The 25133-nt window shown below is 44.1% G+C and overlaps 1 protein-coding gene across 1 annotated transcript in view; it reads left to right on the plus strand.

Annotated features, from left to right (window-relative positions):
• The first annotated feature begins 6920 nt into the window (after window positions 1-6920).
• Window positions 6921-25133, plus strand: part of DCHS2 (dachsous cadherin-related 2) — a 273708-nt gene continuing 255495 nt past the window's right edge. The window contains exon 1 of the mRNA XM_049770863.1: window positions 6921-8930. Coding sequence (XP_049626820.1) covers window positions 6921-8930 — 2010 coding nt within the window. The remainder of the gene's footprint in view (window positions 8931-25133) is intronic.

The following is a 25133-nucleotide window of genomic DNA, read 5'->3' on the forward strand; positions in this document are numbered from 1 at the left end:
CAATGGGATCCAGGCATTTTCCAACTGAACAGCTGTGGCTTGGGGAGCATCCAGGTGTTTTTCTCACTGAATATTTGTGGAATTGGCAGGACCCTGGGTATTTCCTTTGCTTTCTCTTGCTGGGAATTATTATAATATATATGATGTGTATGTGTTTCAATGAACTTTGTTTTGTCCCAGAAAACAGATCGGCTCCCTTTACTTTACACAAAGAGCAATTACACCTCGGGCAATATGGAAAGGATTAAACGCTATTTATCTCTTTTTTTTTTTACTAGCTGCATCCTCTTCCCCGCTGTCTTATACAAATACATGAGTATTTTGAGTGAAACCTTTGAGTGAAAGCCAATATGTTACCTTTCCACACTGAATAATGATCTTCTAGGGAGGTGTTGCTTTATTGTATTGTGGGTGTCGCACCTGTTCCGAGACAGTCATCCACTTGTGAGAAACCTGTTGGCTTTGGCTGTGGTTTCTGATTGAAGAAGCAAATCAGCCCCCTTAGGGCTGGCAAAGAGTAGGCCCAGAATACTGGTGTGTGGTTTTGGTTTCTGCATCTTATACACTCTATAGGGTGGTTGGAAAGAGTTCAGAGAACAGAAACAAAATGATTAAAGGGTTTGCAAAATAAGGAGCTGGGATTATTTCATCTAAGGAATGACTTTCAGAAAAACCAAAATAGCCTGTGTGTGTGCGTACACATGTGTGTACGTGTGGGTGTGTGTCTGCACGCATGTGTGTATGTGTGCAGGTGTCCACTAAATACAGAGTTAGAGAAGCCAAATATTAAAAGCTGTTGGAACAGTTTTGACTGACCTCTGTAAGTCAATTGGAGCCTTGTGCAAGGAGAAGAAACTGATCCCAAACATTGGGGAGGTGAACAAGTTAACTTAGAACAGAAGAGAACCCGGGGGGCCATTGGTCAGGAATTTCTGTGGTCTGTTCAGTCTCAAAATGACTATACTATTATCTCTAACATAAGAAGATTTTTAGCATACATAATTTCTATGACCCAGTTTTTACTAGATTTAAAAAAGCCAATATAGTAAGTCTAAATCAACTTAATATTATATATTTCTTTCCAAATCATCTGATAAAATATAGATGTAAAATTATTAGCTCGTTATTTCATGTCATCCCAAAGGATCTGAGAAAATAACTATGTGTTGATGTTAAAAACAATTCTATGGCTATATAAAATTTAATAATTTTATGTTGGATTGAGAAATTAGAATAGATAAGTGTAGAATAAATTTTCAACTTAAAAATTGAGAAAAACACTATTAGCTCTTTCAGTAACTTAGACTTTAAGTTAGGGGGGGTATACTTGAGTACCTGTCATGTGATTGTTTATCTGGACAAGATTTCCATCATATCCAGGTTCCTGATTTTAGGACAGTAAGGACACAAAATACATGCAGATACTAAATCAGAGCCTGACATATTGCACTAAATCATCTTCACTTCTCAGAAAGAGAAGGTCATTGACTCACATAGTTGTGGGGCTGGCAAATTCAAAATCCATAGAGCAGGCCTACAGTCTAAAATCTTGGGCAGGTATTTGTTCTGTCAAGGTCCTTAAGTAGAATTCCATTTCCTCCAGACAGTCTGGATTTGGTTCACTAGACCATCAATTGATTTGAGTGGACCCACATGAATTTTCAAAGGTAATCTTCACTTAAAATTAATTATTTGTATCAGGCATACTTATAAAATATCTTGACAGCCACTGGAAAGGGTAAGCTCTTTCTTTTCTGCATGTGACTTATCATGGTTTCATCCCCAGCACCAACTAGGTTTCCTGAGCACAGAGCCCGGAGTAAGTCCTGAGCACTATGAGTGTGCTCCCAATTCAAGAAAAAACATAAAAAGAAAAGAAACAAAATACCATGGCATCAATATCTAGATAAGTATTACACAATACCTTTGGACCCCACAGTATAGTCTAGTTGATTTATACATTTTGGCAATTACAAACTCCTTGTTTATTTGGTTTTTGGGCCACATTTAGTGGCACACATAGGATACTCTTGATTCTGAGCTCATAAATTACTCCTGGCAAGCTTAGGGAACCATATGGATTGCTGGGGATCAAATCAGAGTAGACGGTATGCAAGGAAAATGCCCTACCTTCTGTGCTATTGCTCCAGCTCACAATCATAAACACTTGACACCTGTTTTTAGGACACATGTTGTCCAGATACATCAGGAGCAGTCCTTGCTGTCACTGAGCTCTTCCTTAGCAGGGGGCTGTCTCTTGGGAGAGGTGATGTTAGGAAGCACTTTGTATTTAATAGGATCTCCCTCTCTGACTTGAATTAACATTTTAAATTCTCAGTATATGACTGTTCTCTTATCTTCTTCTCACACAAATACACCATCCCAAACTCACCTTCTATTAGCTAACCAATTTCTGCAAACTGTCTCTCTGACTTCAATGACTTATAGGTAAGGTCATCTTCTTTTAGTAGAAATCATGCAGAATAGAAATTGACCAGTGAAGAATTCAGAAGATCATAGACAATTGCATGACATAGTTGAGGTTCATATTACAATTTCACCTTTTAAGATCTATGTGGCTTTGGCCAAGCTCTCTGCAGTACTTCTGAACTTCTCTTTCTTCATCTGTGGTGTGGCTAGTACTTAGAATTCTATCTGTAAATAGTTATTTTGAGCAGTTTTGATTATTTAATATTATTGCTAAATGGGCCCTTAATAGCTGTTTGGAATATTTAAGGTACTAGTACAGGACTAATTCACAGCCTGGGGAAAAATGCTTTTGACAGGTAACTTTCTGTACTATTTGAATCACACAACACTGCACAAGAATCTGCTCTAGGCCTTTATGTTTGGGATAGTTTTTGAACACATAATTGGAATTTGAGGTCTTCCTTCTCAAACTCAGAGGAACTGAGAAGTCAGAATTTGATGCTTCCCAAATTCCCAATAAATTTACATCTAGAATATTTTTATCATACAAATCATGGAGAGCAAGAGAGTAAATTGACTAGTATAATATCCAGTATTGAGACTGAAATTGAGAATACATAAGATTGAAACAACTTCCCCACATTATCAAGCAGAACCAGGAATGCTGAGCTTGAAAGTCTATGTTCTGAAGCTTCCTTTAAGGTCAGATCTCGAACAGTTTTTTGCATGACGCTGCCTATAATGGACACTGGATTATTGTTGTTGTTATATTTGAGAAATGATCTTCTTCCTTTCACTTGACTGGTGATTGAATTCTCAATTTCAGAATATTGTTCAGAACACACATAGAATGGTTTTGTGTTTCAAGGAGACCTGCATATGCTTGAAACATAGAACCTCAGAAGGAACAGGAAAACAGATGTTTGAAGTTTTAGATTGTTCTCTTTGTTTCTAAACTAAACTTCTCTAGAAGGAATATCAGTATGAGGTGCTGGATAGTACCGTGGGTAGGATATATGTCTTGCACCCTTCCAGAGGTCATATCTAGGTTTAATCCCCGGTATCCCTTAGGGTACCCAAGCATCACTAGTAGTAATTCCCGAGTGCAAAACCAGGAGTCATCCCTGAGCAACACCAGGTGTGTCCCTCCCCTACCTTAACAGCATGTCAGTGAGAGATGCAGAAAATGTGTTGCTCTTTCATGTTTTTAGACTCAAGTAAATACTAGATAACAAGTTCTTAAGATCAATGGAAGTATTAAAATAGATTTAAGAAGCACCACAGAATATTTCTAACAGTTTTCAAAAATATAATTCATCACAATAAAGATGCTCATGGCCAATTAATTATGAATTGTGGCTCCATATCCCTCTTTTTTCCTTTTTCCTTTTCACCACACCTGGCAATGCTCAGGGTTTAGTCCTAACTCTTCACTTAGGAATCACAACTGATACTGCTTAGGGGGCCATATGGGATATCAAGGATTGAATCCAGGCTGGCAGCATGCAAGAAGCACTTTATCTGCTGTACTTTGGCCATTCCACATCCCTCATTGTCTTATTCATTCTTCTACCCATCAGCTCAAACAACTGACCATCCTTCCAGCCCTCCAACAATGGTTAGTGATTGTAGATTCATTTTGTGATAGACACTGTTTCAGAGGCTGGAGTACAGCAGTGCTTAAATTATATAAAAGGCTGAAATTAAGTTGATCCACTAAAACTTGTTTTATTCATTATGGATATGAATTATCTTTAATAAAATATAATATAAGATCTTGAGTTTACAGTGGAGAAGCTATGTGAGTAAGAAAAGGATCAAGACAGGCCCCTCTGAAAGGCTGACATTTGAGTTGTGATCTAAGAGAAAAGAGCCAAGACTTAGCAAAGCAGAAGAAATAGCTTCCAGGCAGAGAGTTTCCAACAATTCAAGATTCTTGTCTTAGTCCCTTCAGTCTGTTATTTCTGAGAGAGAGAGAGAGAGAGAGAGAGAGAGAGAGAGAGAGAGAGAGAGAGAGAGAGAGAGAGAGAGAGAGAGAGAGAGAGAGAGAGAGAGAGAGAGAGAGAGAGAGAGAGTTGGGACTAACAAGTTATTTGCGACTATTTGGGAAGGTGGAATGAGGTTAGGATACAGACGTGGTCACAGTCTTCATCCTGGTGGCCACCTGCTCCCTTCCTTATCTTGGTTGATAGAGAGCAGAGAGCTGCTAATTCTTGTAACTCTTGTAAGGCTACAAATCCCCTTGACTTTATCTAGTCCTCATTACCTCCAGAAGACTCCACCTCCTAGAATTACCCAATTGAGTAGCACAATTTCAACAGGTGAGATGTGGGAGTGGACAGGAATAGTCTGGAACAGGATTCCAGACCAGAGACAGGGCAGAACAGGATCAAGGGCTAGTTTGGAAAGTCAGAACGGTGGATTGAGGGGCCAGAGACATAGTAGGGCACTTGCCTTGAATGTGGTCCACCAGGGATTGGACCTCCAATTGGGCCGGTGTGGCCCCTAAACCACAAGAAAAGTGGATTGAGTTTTGCTTGCACTGTTGGTAAGAAATTTAAATTATAATTCAAGTAAACTGGCAATAAATTGGCAAGATGTAAGCAGAGGGTGGCGTGATTTGAATTAGATTTTAAAACACCAACCTGGATGGTTGGCAGAGAATGAGTGATGAGTGGGGAAGAGCCAGACAGATGATTAGGGTGAAACTGCAAGAGGCGAATATGTAAGAGATGCTAAAGGTTTCAGAAGATTCTCCTAAATATTAAGGAGACTTCCTCTATAAAATAAAGCCAAATTAATTTCTATAATTTCTCCATGTTCTTGGAACATGCCCGTTAACATAGAAATTGTCTCAAGATTATTTTTGCCTAAGAGGACTAAGTGGCTGTGGTTTAGCCTGATAGATCACTCTATAAAGACGTCTTAATGTAGCCGCTGGGACCTACTTAAAGTCCTTGGTCCTCCCTAAAGGAGAGGCACAGCATCAAGGAAATTAATTCGTTCCTCTGGCCGAAATGTGAAATTGCAGAACCACTTCCTAAATACGGCCAGTCATTCTTAAGAGAGCCGGATCTTCCCTGAACTGGCTTTATTAGGGGCCATTTGTCATCTCTTCTGCTAGTGATGGGTCATGGAGAAGAAGACCTGCGACTGTGAGTGGCCATTTACTGCCATTTGTCTCGAGCTCAGCCACCAGCTAGTTTGAAAAGTGGTCCCGAGGAGCAGCAGCCCAGACTGCAAACTTCCCGGCTTTAAAACTGCGGAGCCCGGCGTGGAGGGTGGGCGAAACCCAGCCCCCCAGCTCTTCTGCGGGTAGGTCCCCGCCTTCACATTCCTGGAAATGTTGTGATGGCGCTGAATGCATAAAAAAGTGTTGTTCACAAGCCGAATCTATTGTCATCCCCGCTGGCAGAGAGAGAGTGACAGGACGCTGGAGTAGCGCGGCATCAGAAAAGCTTGGGTTGGCACCATGTGGGTCCCAGATTTCTCCGGGTTTCACCAAGGTGGCTCCAAGTTCCGCACTTCCTCCGCGCCCCCCGCCCGCCCCTTGCAGTCATCCTGGCCCCAGCTGTGCACAGGCCTTCGACTCCATCTGTCCTTCCGCTGGGGACAGGCCTCCCTAGCCAAATGCGGAACGCAAGTTTGGCTCGCCAAAGTCATCGGAACCCTCTATCCCTTCTCCCCGCTCCGCCAAGGGCGGGTGGAAGGGACCGTCCTTGGGATGGGGAGGGCGAGCGTGGGATCACCTCCGCTCCACCCATAGGCACCCTGTAGGTCCATCCCGGGCAGTACATCCCACCTCGCACCCCGGGTTCTTTTTCCTCGTCTCCCTCTCGGACCCCGCGGCCACCGCGCCTGCACACAGCAGGTCGGAGAGTTTGCTCTCCTGTGCGCCGCGTCACTAGGCGGGGGCGGAGGCGGGGGCGGGCGGGGACGCGGCGGGGAGCGGTCGAGCTCCGAGCTCCGGCCCCCGGAACCGCCCCCCAGACCCCTCCTCCCCAGCCTTCACTCCACCCCCTTCCCCAGCCCGACCCCGTCTCCTCCTGGTGCGTGCGCGCGCTGGAAATAATCGCATCCTTTTTGGCAAGAGAAAGAATGCACCTGACTTTACCAGGGGGGAAGAGGCAGCCGAGCAGAACCAGGAGCAGATGTCAACGGAATAAAAGGAGAGCAAACGAGAGATGAGACTCGGGTAAAGACATCCAGGGGCTGGAGAGGTGGAGGCGGCGGCAGCGGCGGCAGCTGCAGCTTCCTTGTCCGCGCGAGCTGCCGGCCCAGGACGCGTTCACCAGTTGCAGATGGAGCCCCGGGAACTCCGGGGTCTTGTTGCTTTGGTCGCCTAAGTCTTTCTTTTTTTTCTTTCTTTCTTTCTTTCTTCTTTTCTTTCTCCTTTGGCTCTGACACGGAAAAGGTTTCTGGATTTTTTTTTTCTTTCTTTCTACCATCCCACCCTAAGCCGAGAGCCTTTTCCAGGAGTCGGTGGAGAAATGAGCTCCTCTGGGAAGAGGATGGGTGCAAGGTGTCAGCAACCTGGGACCCCAGCCGGGGCTCGCGTGCGTATCCTGGGGAGTCCAGAGTGGCCGGGTGGGCGGCCGGGCAAGGGCAGCAGTGCTAAGGGAGCGCTGCAGCGCTGGCGGCTTGCGCTCTGGCTGCACGCGTGGCTCTGGGCGGTCTCAGGCGCCTCGGCTCAGGTGTTCAAGCTCAGCCTCCGCGTGGACGAGGGGCTCCCCCCGGACACCCTCGTGGGAGACATCCGCGCGGGGCTGCCGGCCGCGCAGCAGCTGGAGGGGGGCGGCTTCTTCCTGTCGGAGGATTCCGACGACTCCCCGCTGCTGGATGACTTCCACGTGCACCCCGACACCGGCATCATCCGCACCGCGCGGCGCCTGGACCGCGAGCGGCGGGACCGCTATAGCTTCGTGGCGGCCACGCTGCTGGGCGCCGTGGTGCAGGTGGAGATCCGCGTCACCGACGTGAACGACCACGCGCCAAGTTTCCCCCGCGACTCGCTGCAGCTCGACGTCTCCGAGCTCAGCCCTCCGGGGACCGCTTTCCGCTTGCCCGGCGCCCAGGACCCCGACGCGGGGCTTTTCAGCACCCAGGGTTACACCCTGCTCCACGCTCCCGATGTGCCCGAGGACCCCGCAGGACCCTTCTTTCAGCTGCGCTACGGGAGCTTGGGGTCGCCCCCAGCCTCGTCCCTGGAGCCCCTAGACTTGGTTCTGCTGCGGCGCTTGGATCGGGAGCAGCAGGCGACCCACGAGCTGCAGATCGAGGCCTGGGACGGCGGCCACCCGCGGCTCACCGGCCACCTGCGCGTGGAGCTGCGAGTGCTGGACGAGAATGACAACCCGCCCGTCTTCGAGCAGGCCGAGTACCGAGCGTCAGTGCGCGAGGACGCCCCGCCGGGCGCCGAGGTCTGTCGCGTGCGCGCCACGGATCGGGACCAGGGGGCCAATGGCGAGGTGCGCTACGGCCTGCGCGCCCGGCAGGCGCCCCCCGGGGACGCGGCGTCCTTCTCCGTGGACGAGCTCAGCGGCGTGGTACGCGTGCACCAGCCGCTGGACCGCGAGGCGCAGGCCTGGCACCAGCTGGTGATCGAGGCCCGCGACGCCGGCGCTGAGCCCGAGGTGGCCACCGTGCGCGTGTCCATCGCTGTGCTGGACGTGAATGACAACCAACCCGCCATCCACCTGCTCTTCCTCACCGAGGGGGGCGTCGCCCGCGTGTCCGAGGGTGCCCGCCCCGGAGACTATGTGGCTCGGGTCTCGGTGTCCGATGCTGACGGGGACCCGGTGGTCTCGGCCTCGGACTCGGACTCGAACTCGGAGGCCTTCTGGGACTTTGGGGTGGACCGCGCAGGAGGAAGCATTGCCCTGACCTTGGAAGGCGGGGACGGGACCTTCTCCCTGCGTTCAGGGAGCTCCCCAGAAGTATTTTTTCTCTGCGTCGAGGGGCCCCTGGACAGGGAGAGCCGCGACCTATATGACCTGCGACTGGTGGCCACGGATGCGGGGTCCCCGCCCCTGAGCACGGAGGAGACGCTGCTGCTCCGAGTCTCCGATCTCAATGACCAGGCGCCGGTCTTTAGCCAGGCGCATTATCGGGGCTCAGTGTCCGAGGCTGCGGCCCCCGGTACCCCGGTGCTGTGGGTCAGCGCTTCCGACGCCGACGAGGCGGGCACCGACCACTCCAGGCTGCGCTATGAACTGCTCCACCTCGAGGCGCGCTGCGGCTCCGAGGCCGAGTGTGGCGCGTCCTTCGCTATTGATCCGGATCGCGGCGTCATCGGCACTCTCAGGAGTCTGGACCGAGAGGCCCAGGACCGGGTAGAGCTGAGAGTGGTGGTCCGAGATCTCGGAGAGCCCCCGCTCACGGCTACCTGCTTGGTGAGCATCACCGTGGAAGACGTGAACGACAATGAACCCATTTTTCCTAGGCAGGTGTACAACGTGACGCTGGTGGAGCACACCGCAGTCGGCCACTGCTTTCTGCAGGTGAGTGTCCAGTTGGGGACCCACCTAAGGCCTGCAAAGAGGTGAGCAAGGTGGGGCCTCTGTCCAGGGAAAGAGTGTGGCAATGAGGAGAGTTGAATCACCGCGGGTCGGTCACACACACTCTGGTTCTTCCCCTCCAGCGCAGAAAAAATGAACCGGTGCCCGCAGGGTCTCTGCACTTCCTGGGTAGTGAGCGGTTGCCCAGGTCTGAATGATCTGCAAGCTTCTCTCCGCCTCCAAAAAGCATTTGGGTCTCCCTTTTGCTAACACAACCTGGGTGTGCAAGGTGTTAGAATCCTGCTGGGTTTGCGCATATTCCAAATACCCATGACCCAAGGAGATGCCTGGGGGAGCCCAGGAGAAATAAGGTGACCCCAGGAATTAGTTTGCAAATTGACCAGAGTGGTCCTTTAAATACGGAAACTTCCTGTGTAAACATTTCCAGAGACACCTCACTTCTTCTCAGTACCGGTTGGTTGTGTGCTGACTCTTCCTTCTTCACTTGAACAGGTGCCTGCAGCATCCTTAATCACTTGGGACACTCAACCTAATTCTGTCCCCATTTCCTTTCATTATTGCACACCCATCTCTGCTCAGGACTTTTTCCTGGCTCTGCACTATGGTGGGACTCCGGGTGGGACTTGGGGTTGGCATATATATGGTGTCAGGATTTGAACTCGGTGGTTTAGCCTTGTGCAAGGCTAGGGTCTTCCCCTCTATACTATCTCTCATCAACTGATGTGAGAATGCAGGCCTGATTCCCAGTACTGATTTATTCACTGCAAGAGCCTAGGAGTAAATAAAAACAATATTTATTTAGCCAAGATTTTAGGAGTCAATAAAAAGAGTCCAAAGAGCGTCTTCAGAGGGAAGAGCCAAAGCTTTGGCTCCTTGGCAGTTTGGGATGATTCAAGTCTTCTGGTGCAGGTCTCTAGGTGATGTTTTGGTCCCCATAGTACCTGTGTCAAATGAGGGGACCTTTAGGGAACAGAGCAGCTACTGTCCTATAAAAATGAGTTTCTAGGTTGGAGTAATAGCACAATAGTAGGGTGTTTACCTTGCACTCGGCCGACCTGGGACAGACCCAGGTTCAATCCCAGGTATCCCATGGGGTTCCCCAAGCCTGCCAGGTGCAATTACTGAGAGCAGAACCAGGAACCTGAGCACTGTTGTGTGTGGCTCCTAAACCTAAAATAAAGAAAAAAGAGTTTAACCACTACTTGTATATTTTTTACAGGTGCTTCTCCAGCAGTGCTTGGAGACCAGGGAGATACTTCTGGTGGTTCTTGCCCAGCAGTATGGGCTGCTTGTGTTCAGGCCTGACAGTGCAGAGGTGGTGACCCCCCCAGAGATAACCCCGGTGGTGCTCTGGGGTCTGTGGGTTGGAGCAGCAACATCTGGGCTCAGAGCATGCAAGCCTGTGCTCTGCCCCTTGGAGTTTTCTCCCCAGCTTCTGTCATTTGAAGCCTCTAAGTCTGTGGGCCATAATCATCTCCATCTATTTCTCTAGCTTGATTAACAACTCTCTGAGTTGCTCAGTGAGTAAAAGCAGGCTTGAAAATCAATCACTGCTTGCTGCAGAAGCAGACAGGTCTTTCATGTCAGAGTGGCACTGTGGGGGCTTGTTTCTCTCTGAGAAGAGTCTGGCAGGATGCTGATTGGTCTGGCCCCTTTCATCCCTGCTGTGAGCACCCAGTTCAACACTGGGACCTTAGGAACTCTGTCCAGGAGACAGAGAAGTGAGAAGAGCACCCATAGGCCATGATGGATTTCCTAACATGGAATTGTACTAAGGAGAAGTTAAGCCTGGTGAGTTCCAAGATTTCTTCCATCTGGAGGAGCCAGTAGGATGTTGGGAAGAAACAGGACAACTTGGCTACAGTGGAAAGGAAACTAAGCAGGAAGGATTTATTGAGATTCTTTTCTTAGCACTGGGCTTTGGAGTGGTTCCTAAAATTGGGGGATGATCAAGCTGTGAGGTGTGAGTTCAACCCGTAATTAGGAATCTGGGGTCTCAGTTATTTCATGAGGAGCTAATCTCGGCTTCATTGGGGCTGCATCTCCCGTGATAAGCACCCAAACTGAAAACCATCACAAAAGCCAATTAAAAAGCCACTTTCCGAGTCTGCCAACCAAGCTGCAGTTAGTATTTGGTTGCACACTCTGGGATGCCTGAGAAGTGGAGATCTTCCTGCTGGCTGGGCTCTCCGAGGCCTCTTCAAGGCAGCTGTGTGAACTTTCTGTGCCCCTGGAGCCCTCTGGCTGACTCTGTCTCCCCTGTCCCCCAGCCTGGCCTCCCAGGAAGGGGTACTTACCTCCCTTTTATCCCATGTTCAGCTCTTTCTTTATGCAACTCCCACCTAATCTTTGGGCCAATGGCCTTGCCTTTCCTTCCCACCTCTGTAGTTCTGTTGTAACTGCTCCTTTCAACAGTGAATTCTCACTGCTTGCTCCACTAGATTTTACTCTTTTCCACTCAGTTTATTTCTTTATCAGGATTCAACAAAATCAGTGGGAAATAGTAGTAGAGAAAAACAAAGTTCTTTCCTAGTTCCCTGTTTGGGAGCACCATGTTATCTGATGAAGCAAACCTATAAAGTACCCAGGGGTCTCATGGTGGCTTCCCATCACCCATCTCAAATCTCAGTCTACTGCTGTGGGTGCTTCTTATATGCCTCTTAAAGGGCAGATGCAACATTTTTCTATTCTCATTGTCCAGTTGGAATTCTCCAAAGACTTTGTTTAGGTGCCACACTTGGCTGTGCTCAAGACTAACTCTTGGCTCTGGGCTCAAAGATCACTGCTGGTGGGCTCAAGATGGAACTTGGTTTGGCTGAGTGTAAGTCAAGTACCTTACCTGCTGTACCATCTTTCTGGCTTTTCAAGAGGCTTCAAGTGTGCTGGATTAATCAGTCTTCACCCTAAACAGCTATAGTGTTTCAGCCTTTACCCTCAACTTTTATGGCTTCCTCTTTCACATGTCAAAAACGCACTTGGATAGGAAGAACTTCTAGATGAGCTCTTGAACTTAACCCATTATCCACCCCTAAGGGTGGTCCCAGGTAGTTCTTCCTCTCAGCTCACATAGTGGAAAGGCCCCTGGACCTGTGTATCATCTCTCCCCGGCCTGGTATGAATTTTTTCCAGTAGTATCCCAGCTCCAGACTAGCTTACCCCTTTCCCTCAGGATTATGGCATGTGGATTTATTCACACAAGTGGACATAATAGAGGGACTTAACTCAGGGCTAATGAACTAGATCTAGCCTCAACTAGGCCACCTCGATCCCCCCAAAACTTTGTCTGCCCTGCAGGAACTGACTTGACTTTCTTATTTTCTTGTTCCCATGGTCTTCATGAAGGAACCCCTCCAGCTCCCCCTACCCTTCAGGAGAAATCCCCAGCATCTTCTCAGGCATCTTCTGAGGCCATGAAAGCATCAAGACAGAGATATCTGTTGGGCAGATACTCACAAGTTGTAGCGTCTGTCCTGAAGGATTCTCTTCTTTTTCCCTAAGACTACTCTCAAAAAGACAAATCTTCAATTCCTACTAAATCTAGTGGTGTGAGGTGCCTTCATTTGTAATCAGATCTTGACCCACATAATGTGTTAGTCATCAGGAAGCCACACTCAAGGTTATTCTCCCCTTCAGACACCAGCACTCTACTCTTCCATTCAGGCTCATTTATCCAGTTAAGCAATCAGCAGCATTTATTGAATATGCAGCATGGGCCAAACAGTTATCTGCTGAGTTCCTGTTACGTGACTATAGCTGGCCTTGTTGCTGGGACCGACCGCAGGGGTGACAAGCAGGCACGGTTCCTGTGCCAATGGAGCCCACAGTCCCACAGTCTTGCATTCTGGCTCCTCTTCTTCCTCGTTGGCTCAAAGGTCATTCCCCAGAGTGAGAGACATATAGCTCACTTGCTAACACTACTTCGCCCCTACTTTGACCTTCCCAATCATTTTACCAGATTCTGTCCTCATTCTTCCTAAAGCATTTTGGACTCCTGCCCCTTCTTGACTGCTTTTTCACTTTCTTACACTGGTTGGCTGATTTTCCTCCTCTAATTCTCTTGCCAAGTCCTCTTTTCCTCTTGCACACACACACTGAGGGAAAGGGGTTTCCAAAATTTTCTCTTCCTTTCCCCTTCTTTCCCCTTTACATTGCTTTTGTCCCAGACTTCATTATTTAAAAAAATTATTTTCCTCATTCCCTTACCTTCATTGTTGCTGCTGTTGTAATGATCGAGAGTCTCACAAATACTACTGACGGTGACACCCACTGCTGTGGTGCTTTGTTGGGAGTTACACAACTGGTTGTGATGCTCACACATTCAGCTGAGGTGCTTATAGGGGGGAAGTGAGGTACAGCACTATTGGTGCTTCCACATGAGCATTCTGAGGTTGCACTCTCTTAAATCGTAATGCTGTGTAATGCTGGTTGTAGTATTTTTTTTCTTTTTTCCACACCCAGTGATACTCAGGGGTTACTCCTTATTTTACAGTTATAAATTACTCCTAGTTGTGCTAAAGAGATGTTATGCTGGAGATTGAGCTCCAAGTTGCTTTATGCAGTGTACTATTTCTCTGGTCCCACTCTTGAGTGAGGCACTGCACTTAATGTGTGCTGAGGCTGCACACTGTTGTGTCATCAGGAGTCCCCAAGAGCAGGGCAGCAGAAAATGTGGTCAGTGCATGAGGGCAGCACCAGGGACTCAACTTGTGACTTTATCTTGAAAGTCCCTTAGAACCTTCAGAAACATCCCAAGTTCAATCTTCCTTATGAACCCCAGAGAAACACTTCTCTCCTTGGGTGTGTTTCTGAAATCTTAAATCTAACATTTCCCTAACCAAAGATTTTCTCTCTATTTCTCTTTTCTTCCTTCTATCACACTTTCTTCAATCAGCTTCCTTTAAAACATTCTTATCAGGGACCAGAGTAGTGGTGCAAGAGGTAAGGCATCTGCCTTCCTGCGCTAGCCTAAGACGAACCATGGTTCGATCCCCCAGCATCCCAGATGGTCCCCCAAACCAGAGCAATTTCTGAGTGCATAGCCAAAAGTAACCCCTGAGCATCACCAGTGTGACCCAAGCCCCCCCAAAATAAAAAACAAACATTCTTAAATTGATAGAATGTCATTTCTTCACATGTGTTTATGCATTTATGTGTGTATGTGATGGTTGTTTGTTGTTTTGTGTTGTTGAGGAAAACACGGGAAAGAGAAAAGTCCTGTTTCCTCTCACCATCAGGTGGATAAAAATAAGCTCTGAGATTCCACACGGTGGCTGGAAGAATGCCTGACCCTGTTTGTCATTTGCTCTCATGGTTATACTTTGAGGTTTGTCTAGGAGGACTAATGTGGGCAAAGGGATGTTAAAGGTGGTTTTTACCTCTACAAGGTAAAAAATGGGAGGCCTCACAGAGATAGAAAGTCTGGTTTTCCTGTGTCCCCATGGGTTGAAAAGCACTAATTTGTGTCTTGTTTCTAATTCATTGTCTTATTGAGAAAAGGGGTTATAAGTAGAGGTTATAAAGACCTCTTATCATGTCCCTAAACTTTAGACTTTTAGACTGTGATAGCTTGTCTCACACTGTAAAAGTACAAGCCAGAGCCCTAAACACTGCTCAATAGGTGGATTTAAGGGAAGGGCTATTCATGAGTTTTAGTCCAAGGATTCTGGAATATGATGGTGCTGGTAGCCGAATTCATTGAGAGGCCACAGAGACAAACGCTTTCTCCAAGCAGACTGTGGAAGGAAAAGACCTGATTAAAGAAGATGTTCTCTATGTACTCACTGTTTGTTGATTTATCACTGAATCTACCCAGTGTGATTGATAAGGCTGTTAATATCTCTCACCTGATTCTCTTCATCTGTGTCAAATGTCATAACCCCAGTTGTCTCTCCCATCACTACTTATTGTCTCTACTTCACACTGGAAATCTCATTTCCTTTATAAAGTATTCCCTAGTCTTGTTGAGCTCTTTCTTATTTTAGGGTTCTTTCTAGTACAAGTGATTGTAACACCATGTGGGGTTGTTGTTTTATGGCTCTTTACTCAGTTTTTTGCTCTTTACCAGTGTCCTCAATCTCAGGGACCAGAAAACCAACAGCTCAGTGGAATTGTGTTAAAGATTTATGTACTCAGAAGAAAAAGAAACTGTTGGCAAGGTCAATGCTAGTTGGGGTATTTACTTTCAATGTTCTCCTTTTATTGTGCATGTATATTAATTTTATTGTGTAGTTTATTTCCCCATATAGTTGTTCTTGACTGTATAATTTTATAATCTGAAACATGTTGCTTATCCTGTATAGTTCTTATCTCCTTCATATGATCACTAACTAAGTCTTACTTTAGTCTTTATTTATATGTCCCAGATATACCCTAGTTTGGATTGTTATATAAGTCTATTATTTTCAATGTTCACCTTATTCTGGTTCTGTTAGATAAACTGGATCTAGCTGTTCATGTGCACACATGCATCAAGAGTATATATGATTTTTATAGTGTCTGTCTATTTCCAGTATCTGTCCATCTCATCTGCCATGTGTATTCATTTTCCCTGATTACCTGCTTCTATCTTAGTTCCCAGCATGTCTCTGGTGTTTCAATGATGACCTGTTTAATTTTTATTTTTTGTGAGTATGGATGCCAGTTGTTATTAATTAGTTGGTTGATTAATTAATTAATTTGGGGGGAAACACTTGATTATACATAGGGCCTAAACTTAACACTGTTCTCAGTGGTCAATCCTGGTGGTTTTTGGGTGACCAGATATGGATTTAGGGATCCAGCTAAGGTCAGTCATATGCTAGGCAAGTTATTTAACCCATATACTATTTCTATTGTCCCTCTGTGTCCTGTTTAGCACCCCCAAGATGGACCATAGAATTCTGTCATACTTCTCTACCATTCCTGTTCTCCATTCTCAGCTACATAAGATCACTTGACCAATCAGCTTTACTTCCTTTCCCCTTTCATGCTGGGTACATGATAGAGAGAATAGCCTAGACCCTGTGGGGGTGTTTCTCTGTCTATATTTAGTATGTAACTTGCCATGCTTTGTTTAGTTAGAAATTTTAGAACAAAAGATGAAAGTCATTGCATGATAGAATGCTCATAACTTTGAAATGGAAAATAAGGCTGTATTCACTGATGAAAAATACAGACGAAAGATGGGGTTTGAATCTCAGCTCCATTACTAACTGGCTCTTTTATTTTGGGCTGTGTCTCAGTTTCCTCCTCTGAGAAATGGCAATAGCAATATTGTCAGCAGAGGTTTTCTGTGAATAACAAATTAGTGCTAAGTACTTAGAACAATTATTGAATCATAAGTGTTCATTGCATGATCTACTTTTACTAAATGTTTGTAATTAAGACTTCCAAAAATATTGAAGAAACTATTTTGCCTGACAGCAAAAGCTAAGGATTAATTTAAAGAGCCATTTCATGGGCTAAAAAAGAGAATAGGAGTTAAGACATGGGCTATCCCTGCAGCCGGCTTTGGTTTAATCCCCAGTATTACGTCTTCTCCACAAGTACACTGGTGTATCCCTGGAGGCCACGCATATGTCCTTGGGGCCCCACTAGCCTTGCATACTAGGGATTTCCATATAACTTTGTTTCCTGTTGACAGAGAGAGATATTCTTGGATGTCCTGAGCACACATGGGAGACCCTTTTCATTTCAAAGAAAGATTCTCTTGTGCGGAAAGATGGAGAAGTAGTTCTATTAATTTAAATTGTATATTAGGTTTATAATAAGATGTATATGTTCCTGGCAGTGACAGTATGAATCTGTCTAATTTGGATACATGAAAGTCTCCTGTCTGCTCATAGCATCAGTCTCTTTTGCTCCATGGAAGTGGGAGATGATCTCACAGTAGTGGTTCTTACTCCTATCCCTGTCTATTTATCTATACTTTTGCCTGAAGAAGTCTGGAGAAGCCAGAGAGAGGAAACCAAGAGAGATAAGGGATGATGAAGACCATGAGTTGGAGTTTGTCATGACAAGAGGTTTGCCTTGGTTGCTATACCCATTGCTGATCCATGATCTCTTTGGGGTGCAGGACATGATTCTGGGCCATAGAACTTCCACGGTGATTGTCAATGTCTTTTACTTCCTCAGTTATTGCTTTTCAAAATCACTTATTGTAGCATGCAATAAGTAAGGCAACCCTGGCCTTATACTTAGACCACCTAGGTTCCAATTCTTTTGAAAGTATTTAAAATATCCTTGAGTCACCAAAAGATAAAAGTTACAAAGTTTCAGTGATGATTGCATTTCAGTTGCACAGTGTTTGAGCACCTGTTTTTTCACAAGTGCCCACTTCCCTCCAATAACATCTCCTCCTTCCAGCCCACCATCCCAACTCTATGGCAGACACTTCCCCCTCCCATTTAGGCATTGTGATTGGCAATGCTGTTCCTAAAAGATATCATGCTTATGCCTCTACCTCCTTTCAGCACTCAGTTCTTGTCTTGTGTGATCACTTTCCACATTATTGTCATAATGCTTCTTCTCTACCCTAACTTCACTTCCAGCATTATGGCAAGATTTTTACTAAAGGCCAGTTCTCCTGGTCTTCATTTATATTGTCTTTGGGATTAGTCTCCTACTATTTTTTTAACATAATTTTTATTTTGATCATAGTGGCTTACATATTGTTGACAATAATATCTTAGTTACATATTTACATAAGATCAAAGGGGATTCCCATCACCGGTTTGTCTTCCCTACTCCTCCCTTTTTGTCCTACCTCCCATATCCTCTTCCCTCACCCCTAGGGCTGCTAGGATATGTGGTCCCCTCTGTACCTATCCTATTACTTCGTAGTCTTACACCTGTTTGGTCCTGATGCCTCCTTTATTTCCCCCTCTAGTTAGGAGGCAGGCGAAGGTAGTTCAAGTTATGTGGTTTTGTTTGAAGAGGAGAAAAGTGATAAACTGGGGTAAAAGTCTAATACGCCGGAAATAAGCAAAATTCTTCTAGAGTCTCCTACTATTTTTTATCTTACATATAAGCGCAGTCATTCTGTTTATGTCTGTTCTACTCCATCAGACTCATTTCACACAGCATTATACTCTCCTTAGCCTTCCACGTATCAGAAAATTTTATGACTTCAGCTACATAGTATAGTATAGACCCTATATATAGTATATCCATTATGTAGATGTACCATAGATTTTTTAATTCACTCATCTGTTCTTGGGCACTTGGATTGTTTCCAGATTGTGGCTATTATGAATAGTGTTACAATGAATATAGAATGGTAGATGCCATTTTGCATTGTGTTTTTGGATGTTAGGGTATATTCCCAGGAGTGGAATTGTTTCTAATTCTAACTCCAACTTCTTTTCTTCTTCTTCTTCTTCTTCTTCTTCTTCTTCTTCTTCTTCTTCTTCTTCTTCTTCTTCTTCTTCTTCTTCTTCTTCTTCTTCTTCTTCTCTTCTTCCTCCTCTTCCTTCTTCCTTCCTTCATCCTTCCTTCATCCTTCCTTCCTTCATCCTTCCTTCTTCCTCCCGCCTTTCTTTCTTTCTTTCTTTCTTTCTTTCTTTCTTTCTTTCTTTCTTTCTTTCTTTCTTTCTTTCTTTCTTTCTTTCTTTCTTTCTTTCTTTCTTTCTGTATTTCTTTCTTTCTTTCCTCTTCTTTCTTTCTTTCTTTCTTTTTCTATCTTTCTTTCTTTCTTTCTTCTTTCTTCTTTCTTTCTTTCTTTCTTTCTTTCTTTCTTTCTTTCTTTCTTTTCTCTTCTTTCTTTTCTTTCTCTTACTTTCTTTCTTTCTTTCTTTCTTTTCCTTCCTTCCTTCCTTCCTTCCTTCCTTCCTTCCTTCCTTCCTTCCTTCCTTCCTTCCTTCCTTCCTTCCTTCCTTCCTTTTTCCTTCCTCTCTTCCTCCCTCCCTCCTTTCTTTGTTTCTTTCTTACTTCATCCTTCCTTCCTCTCTTCCTCCCTCCCATCTTTCTCCTTTCCTTTTTTTTTTTTTTTTGGTTTTTCGGGCCACACCTGTTTGATGCTCAGGGGTTACTCTTGGCTAAGCACTCAGAAATTGCCCCTGGCTTGGGGAGACCATATGGGACGCCGGGGGATCGAACCGCGGTCCTTCCTTGGCTAGCGCTGGCAAGGCAGACACCTTACCTCTAGTGCCACCTCGCCGGCCCCTCTTTCTTCTTCGTTCTTTCCTTCCTCCCTTCCTCCCTTTCTTCCTTCCCTCCTTTCCCTCCTCCTCTTCCTCCTTCCTTCCTTCCTTCCTTCTTCCTTCCTTCCTTCCTTCTTCCTTCCTTCCTTCCTTCCTTCCTTCCTTCCTTCCTTCCTTCCTTTCCTTCCTTCCTTCTTCCTTCCTTCCTTCCTTCCTTCCTTCCTTCCTTTCTTTTTTGCTTTTGGAGCCACACCCTTTTGATGCTCAGGGGTTACTCCTGGCTATGCACTCAGAAATGGCTCCTCGATTGGGGGACCATATGGGATGCTGGGGATCAAATGGAGGTCTGTCCTGGGTCAGCCGCTGCAAGGCAAACATGCTGCTGCAGCACTATTGTTCCAGCCTTGAACATTTCTTATTTAAATCCCTTTTCTGGCTATACTTTTATCATCCATAAAATGCATATTAGTTATAGGATCTCCCAAGGAACAGAACCAATGGAATATCTTTCTTTCTGCCTGTCTGTCGCTTACACACATACCCCTGTTTTGAGGTATTGAGCCATGTGGCTAGTTTCACCATCTGCCACTGACAATTCCCAAACTCAGGGAACACAGTATTATAATTCATTCTGAGTCTGAAGGCTTGAGAATCAAGACGGTGCACAAATGAAGGCAGGAGTTGAATCCTCCAACCAGTGAAGCAGAGAGAGTGGACACATCGTTTATCCTTCAATACATTTGCAGGAGTGCATGAAACCCTCATTCACTAGGAGGCTGGGCCATTTGACTCAATATTTTCTAGAAGCCCCTCTAGGCACATCCACAAATAATATTTAATCAGACATTTGGGCCTCTCAAATTGATACAGAAAATTGACTATCACATGTTGTAATTGGCTTCAACACCCATTATTCTGAGGATGTGAGATAATTCCTGTTCTGATGTAGAAATCAGTAAGTATTGCAGAAGTTAGGGGTCTTGGTGATGAGAAAGGTTCAAGTATGAGAAACCAGGATAGCACTTTTTCTAGTTTGGAGTTTTTTGGGAGACCTCTGTTGAGCTTTCTATGCTTAATGTACAATCTGTCATGGATGCTTTCTAATGTAGCAGCCCATCTTTTTCTTGTGAATACCCAGCAATGTTCATAGGCTACTTACGACACTGTCCTCACTCCATGGGACCACTTGGTGATGCTAGGGATCAAATCTAGGCCACTGGCATGTAAAGCATGTGCTCAACCCATTGAAGTAGCTCTGATCCAACATTTTATTTTTTTTCTTTAAAAGATATATTGCTTTTTAAAGTATGGATATTTAAAAGTTGTTATCAGTAACATTTCCTTTCTCTGAGGATTTAAACCTGACAATAAATTAATTTTATTAACAACTAAACATCAGACTTCTACTAATGATCTCCTTTGCCTTCTAAATGATAAATTAAAAGTGAGTCACTGTGGAAGTAATTTATACTTTTATAGACCATTAGGGAAATCATGCCAGATCACTTCTGTTTTTTCTTTAAGATATGCCTGAATTAAAATATTAATTTAAAAGGAGTATGCACTTTGGAATGCAAGTAGATTGGGCAAATGTCATAATGAATACAAGGTTTAATTAAAACTACATTTTGGATCACATAGTCCTTGAGAGGATAGTTTGCATTAGAATCAATATAGTGTGTTAAGTTCCTGGAGGAAGAGGTAGGAATATTTCTGAGGCCTGGAGAGGACCAGCCATGAAAGATATTCAGTGTTTGTCTTAGAAGAAACTGAGAGATGAAAAAATTTTTGAATAGAAATTTTCTTGTGTAAAGTAAGTGATTAGGAATATTGGTGTGAAATTATTCGAAAGAATAGAGCAGGGAAAAGATTGAGAAATGCTGAGATTCTGGAGATCAGACATAGCTATGAGGGTTGGATTTGGGAGAAGAGCAGTGAGTGTCATGAAAGATATTCAGAAGAGGCTTTAGAAAAAAACCTAGAGTAATACCTGAGGGGGAAGTCACGAACTAAATAAACAATACTGCTGTATTTTCAATCTAGGTTCATGGGAGTGATAAGAAAGGCTAAAAGTGAGGAGAAAAAAAATGGCTAACAGCGAGAATTTGAGTGGGAGAGATATTTCTTTGATTGAAATGTTGATATGTGGAGCATGAATTTATGGCTTGTTGTTAGTTCAGGAAAACATTCTTGGAAGTTATATAGGTCTAGAGAATAGGAAAGCCCATGATTGGAGATATGATTGGAAGCAATTTTTGTGGAGGAGATAAAAGCAATGTAAGTGAAAGTGAGGACAATAAGAACAGTTTATAACAAAACACTCTCACTACACAAGGGTCTTCAAATTTAATTGATGTTGCAAAAGTCTCTCTAAAGATAATTCTGCCTTCTTGTTCTCCTGAAAACCAAGGACTCCAACCCAGAGAGATGGTTGGCATCTCACTCTATTTCCAGCTCTTCCTTAATGTTTCTGAATCTTCAGCACCCTTTCCCATGCTGCTAGCTCTTAAAGCCTACATTAGCTGCTCTACCATTCTCTTCCTGATCTTGTCTTCCCACTCCTGTAGACTTCCTGTCTGTCCTTGCCTGCGTCTTTTCCCTCATCAGCCTTTTAGCCATTCTGTCTCCATTGTAATTCTTGCCTCTAGGCAAACTGGATTTCCATTTTCCCAATCCAGTTTTGACCATTTTTTGTTTTGTTTTTCTGGTCACACCCAGCGATGCTTAGGGGTTACTCCTGGCTCTATGCTCAGAAATCGCTCCTGGCAGGCTCAAAGGACCACATGGGATGCCGGGATTCAAATACTGTCCTTCTGCATGCAAGGCAAACACCTTACCTCCATGCTATTTGACCATTTTTATTGGACCACCCACGATCCCAAATGCCCTGTCCCACAGCTAACTCTAAGATAGAATCCATCAGAAACAATTCCATCTTTTAAATTTCAATTTATGTCCCAGTTTCCCATCGTGCCTTATGCTTTTCAGTCTCCCTAGCTTTTGTAGATTTTGATTTGATTGACTTTGGTTTCTAATGTAAATTTGGAGTTACTTCGAGGCTATTTTTTCTCCCCTTATGCATCAATTCTCTTTTTGCTTCAATTCCTGCTCTGTCCAAATAGGATGAATTGTATTAACCCCTGTAATTCTCTCTTTGTACACACCACACTGATGGAGAATCAATTTTGCTGCATGTCTCCCTCCTACTTTTCAATCCTTGGATAGCTGAGCATGGTCTGAATAATTCCAAGTGAGATGGGAGCTACTGTAAGTGTGTGGTTTGAGTTGTGCCTTCAATATTATTGGACAACTTCTTTGTAGTCATTTCAGTGTCTCCCCACAACTACTCTGTTAGCATCATATCTTCTTGGTACTTTTACTCTTTATGAATGATATTGTCTAGTATACTGTAGAGCAGGGGTCTCAAACTCACGGCCTGCGGGCTGCAAAAGGCCCTCCGTACAATACTTTGTGGCCCTGCCCTAGAGGAATCTTTTCTTTGTTTTGTTTTGTTTTAGTTGTTTGGGTCACACCCAATGTTCAAGGCTTACTACTAACTTTGCACTCAAGGATCACCCTGACTTTGCCTCCTGCGCCCCGCAGGTAAATTGAGTTTGAGACCCCTGCTGTAGAGTCTAGAAAGCCAAAATCTGCTTTTTGATTTTCCTCCCACTACCAGACTTTTCCTCTGTCTGTACCATCTACTTGCTAAGAGCTAGGTGATTTTCTTATGTTCTAATCAAATCTAATTTATTGTCTTCACTGCCCCATATTTTATGACATTGCTTCTCATTCCTTGACCTCTTTCCCTTCTCTTTCCTATTAGTCCATATTATATTGTTTCTTTTCATTAACATATCCTGGAGCTCCACCTTGTTTTCAATATTTACATTTCAAGTTTACATATCAATCCCCCGGTGTCCCATATGGTCCCCCAAGCCAGGAGTGACTTTTGAGCACATAGCCAGGAGTAACTCCTGAGCATCACCGGGTGTGGCCCAAAAACCAAAAAAAAAAAAAAAAAAGATTACATATCAATATATGCTTCACCTTCCTAACAGTACTGGATGTCTTTTCTTGACCCATATCTAGCCAGACTTGGCCCTAATCAAGAGTCCTTTTCCGCTTGAAGAGAGAGCTCTGACCGTAAGAGCAGGTGACTATCTTACTCAGTGTCTGGTATCCAATGATGATGTGTGAAGTACTCTCCTTTTGCTCTCCAGCAAAATGATCTTCAGCTTCTAATAGTGCTAAGTAATAAAGAAAATGCGGTTGATTAAATATAATAAATTACACAGAGTTTTTTACCACCCAATTTTAATATATCTTCCTGTATTGAATGGAAGCCATTAAAGGACAGCTTTTATATGATAATCAGTTACTAGTGTATATTTTTTAATTGGGGGAGGGGTGCTCCACCTTGTGGTACTCAGGGTGCCATGCAGTGCTGAGGTTAGAACCAGAATTACACACAAGCGCTTGAGTTACCTCCCTGATGCCAAGATTTGATATTTTAATTCAACAGAAAAAAAATGCCCTGTTCTTGGTAATTCATGAAGTTATTTTGCTGCTTTGAACATTATTTTTAGATGACTTTGGAGCAATCTAACCTTGCTTTGTGTTTACTGTAAGACTCTGCCATTCTTAACAATTCTGGTTTGAATTTTTTTTTTAACTTCTTTTCAGGTTTTACCTTTTTTTCTTATGCACACCCAAGTATTTGGGTGCCCACTAATGAAGTGTGTGGTAGCACTGGGGTAACAAGCATGGGAGAGTGCTACAGTGCTCATTATTCCCAATGTTCTCACTTTGGAAAAGGAAGAGTGACCTAGAGGGTAAAGCACATTCTATAGAGCCAAACAGAACAGGATATAAATTTTATTTTTGTTACTGAGTAGCTTGACCTCAATTAAGTGCCAAACCTTTGTCAGCCTCAATTTTCTCATCCATAAAATAAGGATGATAATAAGATCTATCTCATAGAGTTGTTGTAGGAAGAGCTGAAATGGATATTCAAAGTGTAGAGCAGTGTCTGGCATCTGGCCAAGTACCAGAAAAGTTGATTTTCATATGTAGCTTTGCTTGCAGTTTAAACTAAGTGGAGGCTCTTAATAAGAGCAAAAGAAATGTCCGTGTTCCTTTTAAAATTTTCAGTGACGAGTTATGTAAAGTGGATAGAAATATGACTGTGGTCCATGAAGGACATCCCTGGCCAGTGGACTTTCTTAATAACTATGTAGAGTTTCAGTTTCAGATTTAGTTTGGTGCTTTTCTGCAAAGCTCCAGGAAGTGAGTTAGACCTGGGACTACTTTAATTTTCTTGATGTAAAATCAGTCTTATATTAGTAGCTTAAATAGCTGTTCTAGATTACACTATTATGTTCACTTCTGATCAGATTTGCTAGTCCCATGGTTCCCATTACTTCTGATCAGATTTGCTAGTCCCATGGTTCCCATTAGCCTGGGTACTGTTCTGCCTTCCAAGATTAAGGCTAATTCCTAAGAGGGAAGCTCCACAAAACTTTATCTTGCTGTATATGTTCCCTGACATGTCATTTATCCCACTAAAGAAGAAAAATGTGTCTCTTTATGATGTGGTTGGCTTGTTTTTTTATTTTTTTATTTGATGATCATGACAAAAAAATTTCACTTAGGAACCACTAAAGGGAAGAAAGAAATTCTTTGAGTTTCCCTTTCATTAAGGAGGGTGAAAGTAATTTATAGTACAGTTTAATAAAAATGTGTTGATTCATACTACTTTGAGGATGGATTGAAGGGCTGGACAGATAGTACAGGGATATAAGGCATTTGCCTTGCATGCAGCCGACCTATTCAATCTCTTGCACTGTGTATGGGCTCCTGAGCATTTCCAGAAGTTTCCCTGGAGCACAGAGCCAAGAGTAATCCTTGAGCATTGCCAATTATGGCTCAAAAATATATTAAAAATGTATTTAATTGAAAAAACAGTAATTGATTTTGAATAAATTTATTCATTATAAGAAATATAGTAACACAAATAATTTCTTTTTTTTGTTTGTTTTTGTTTTGGTTTTTGGGCCACACCTGG

This window comes from Suncus etruscus, chromosome 3, assembly GCF_024139225.1.
Source record: "Suncus etruscus isolate mSunEtr1 chromosome 3, mSunEtr1.pri.cur, whole genome shotgun sequence".
NCBI classification, from domain to species: domain Eukaryota; kingdom Metazoa; phylum Chordata; class Mammalia; order Eulipotyphla; family Soricidae; genus Suncus; species Suncus etruscus.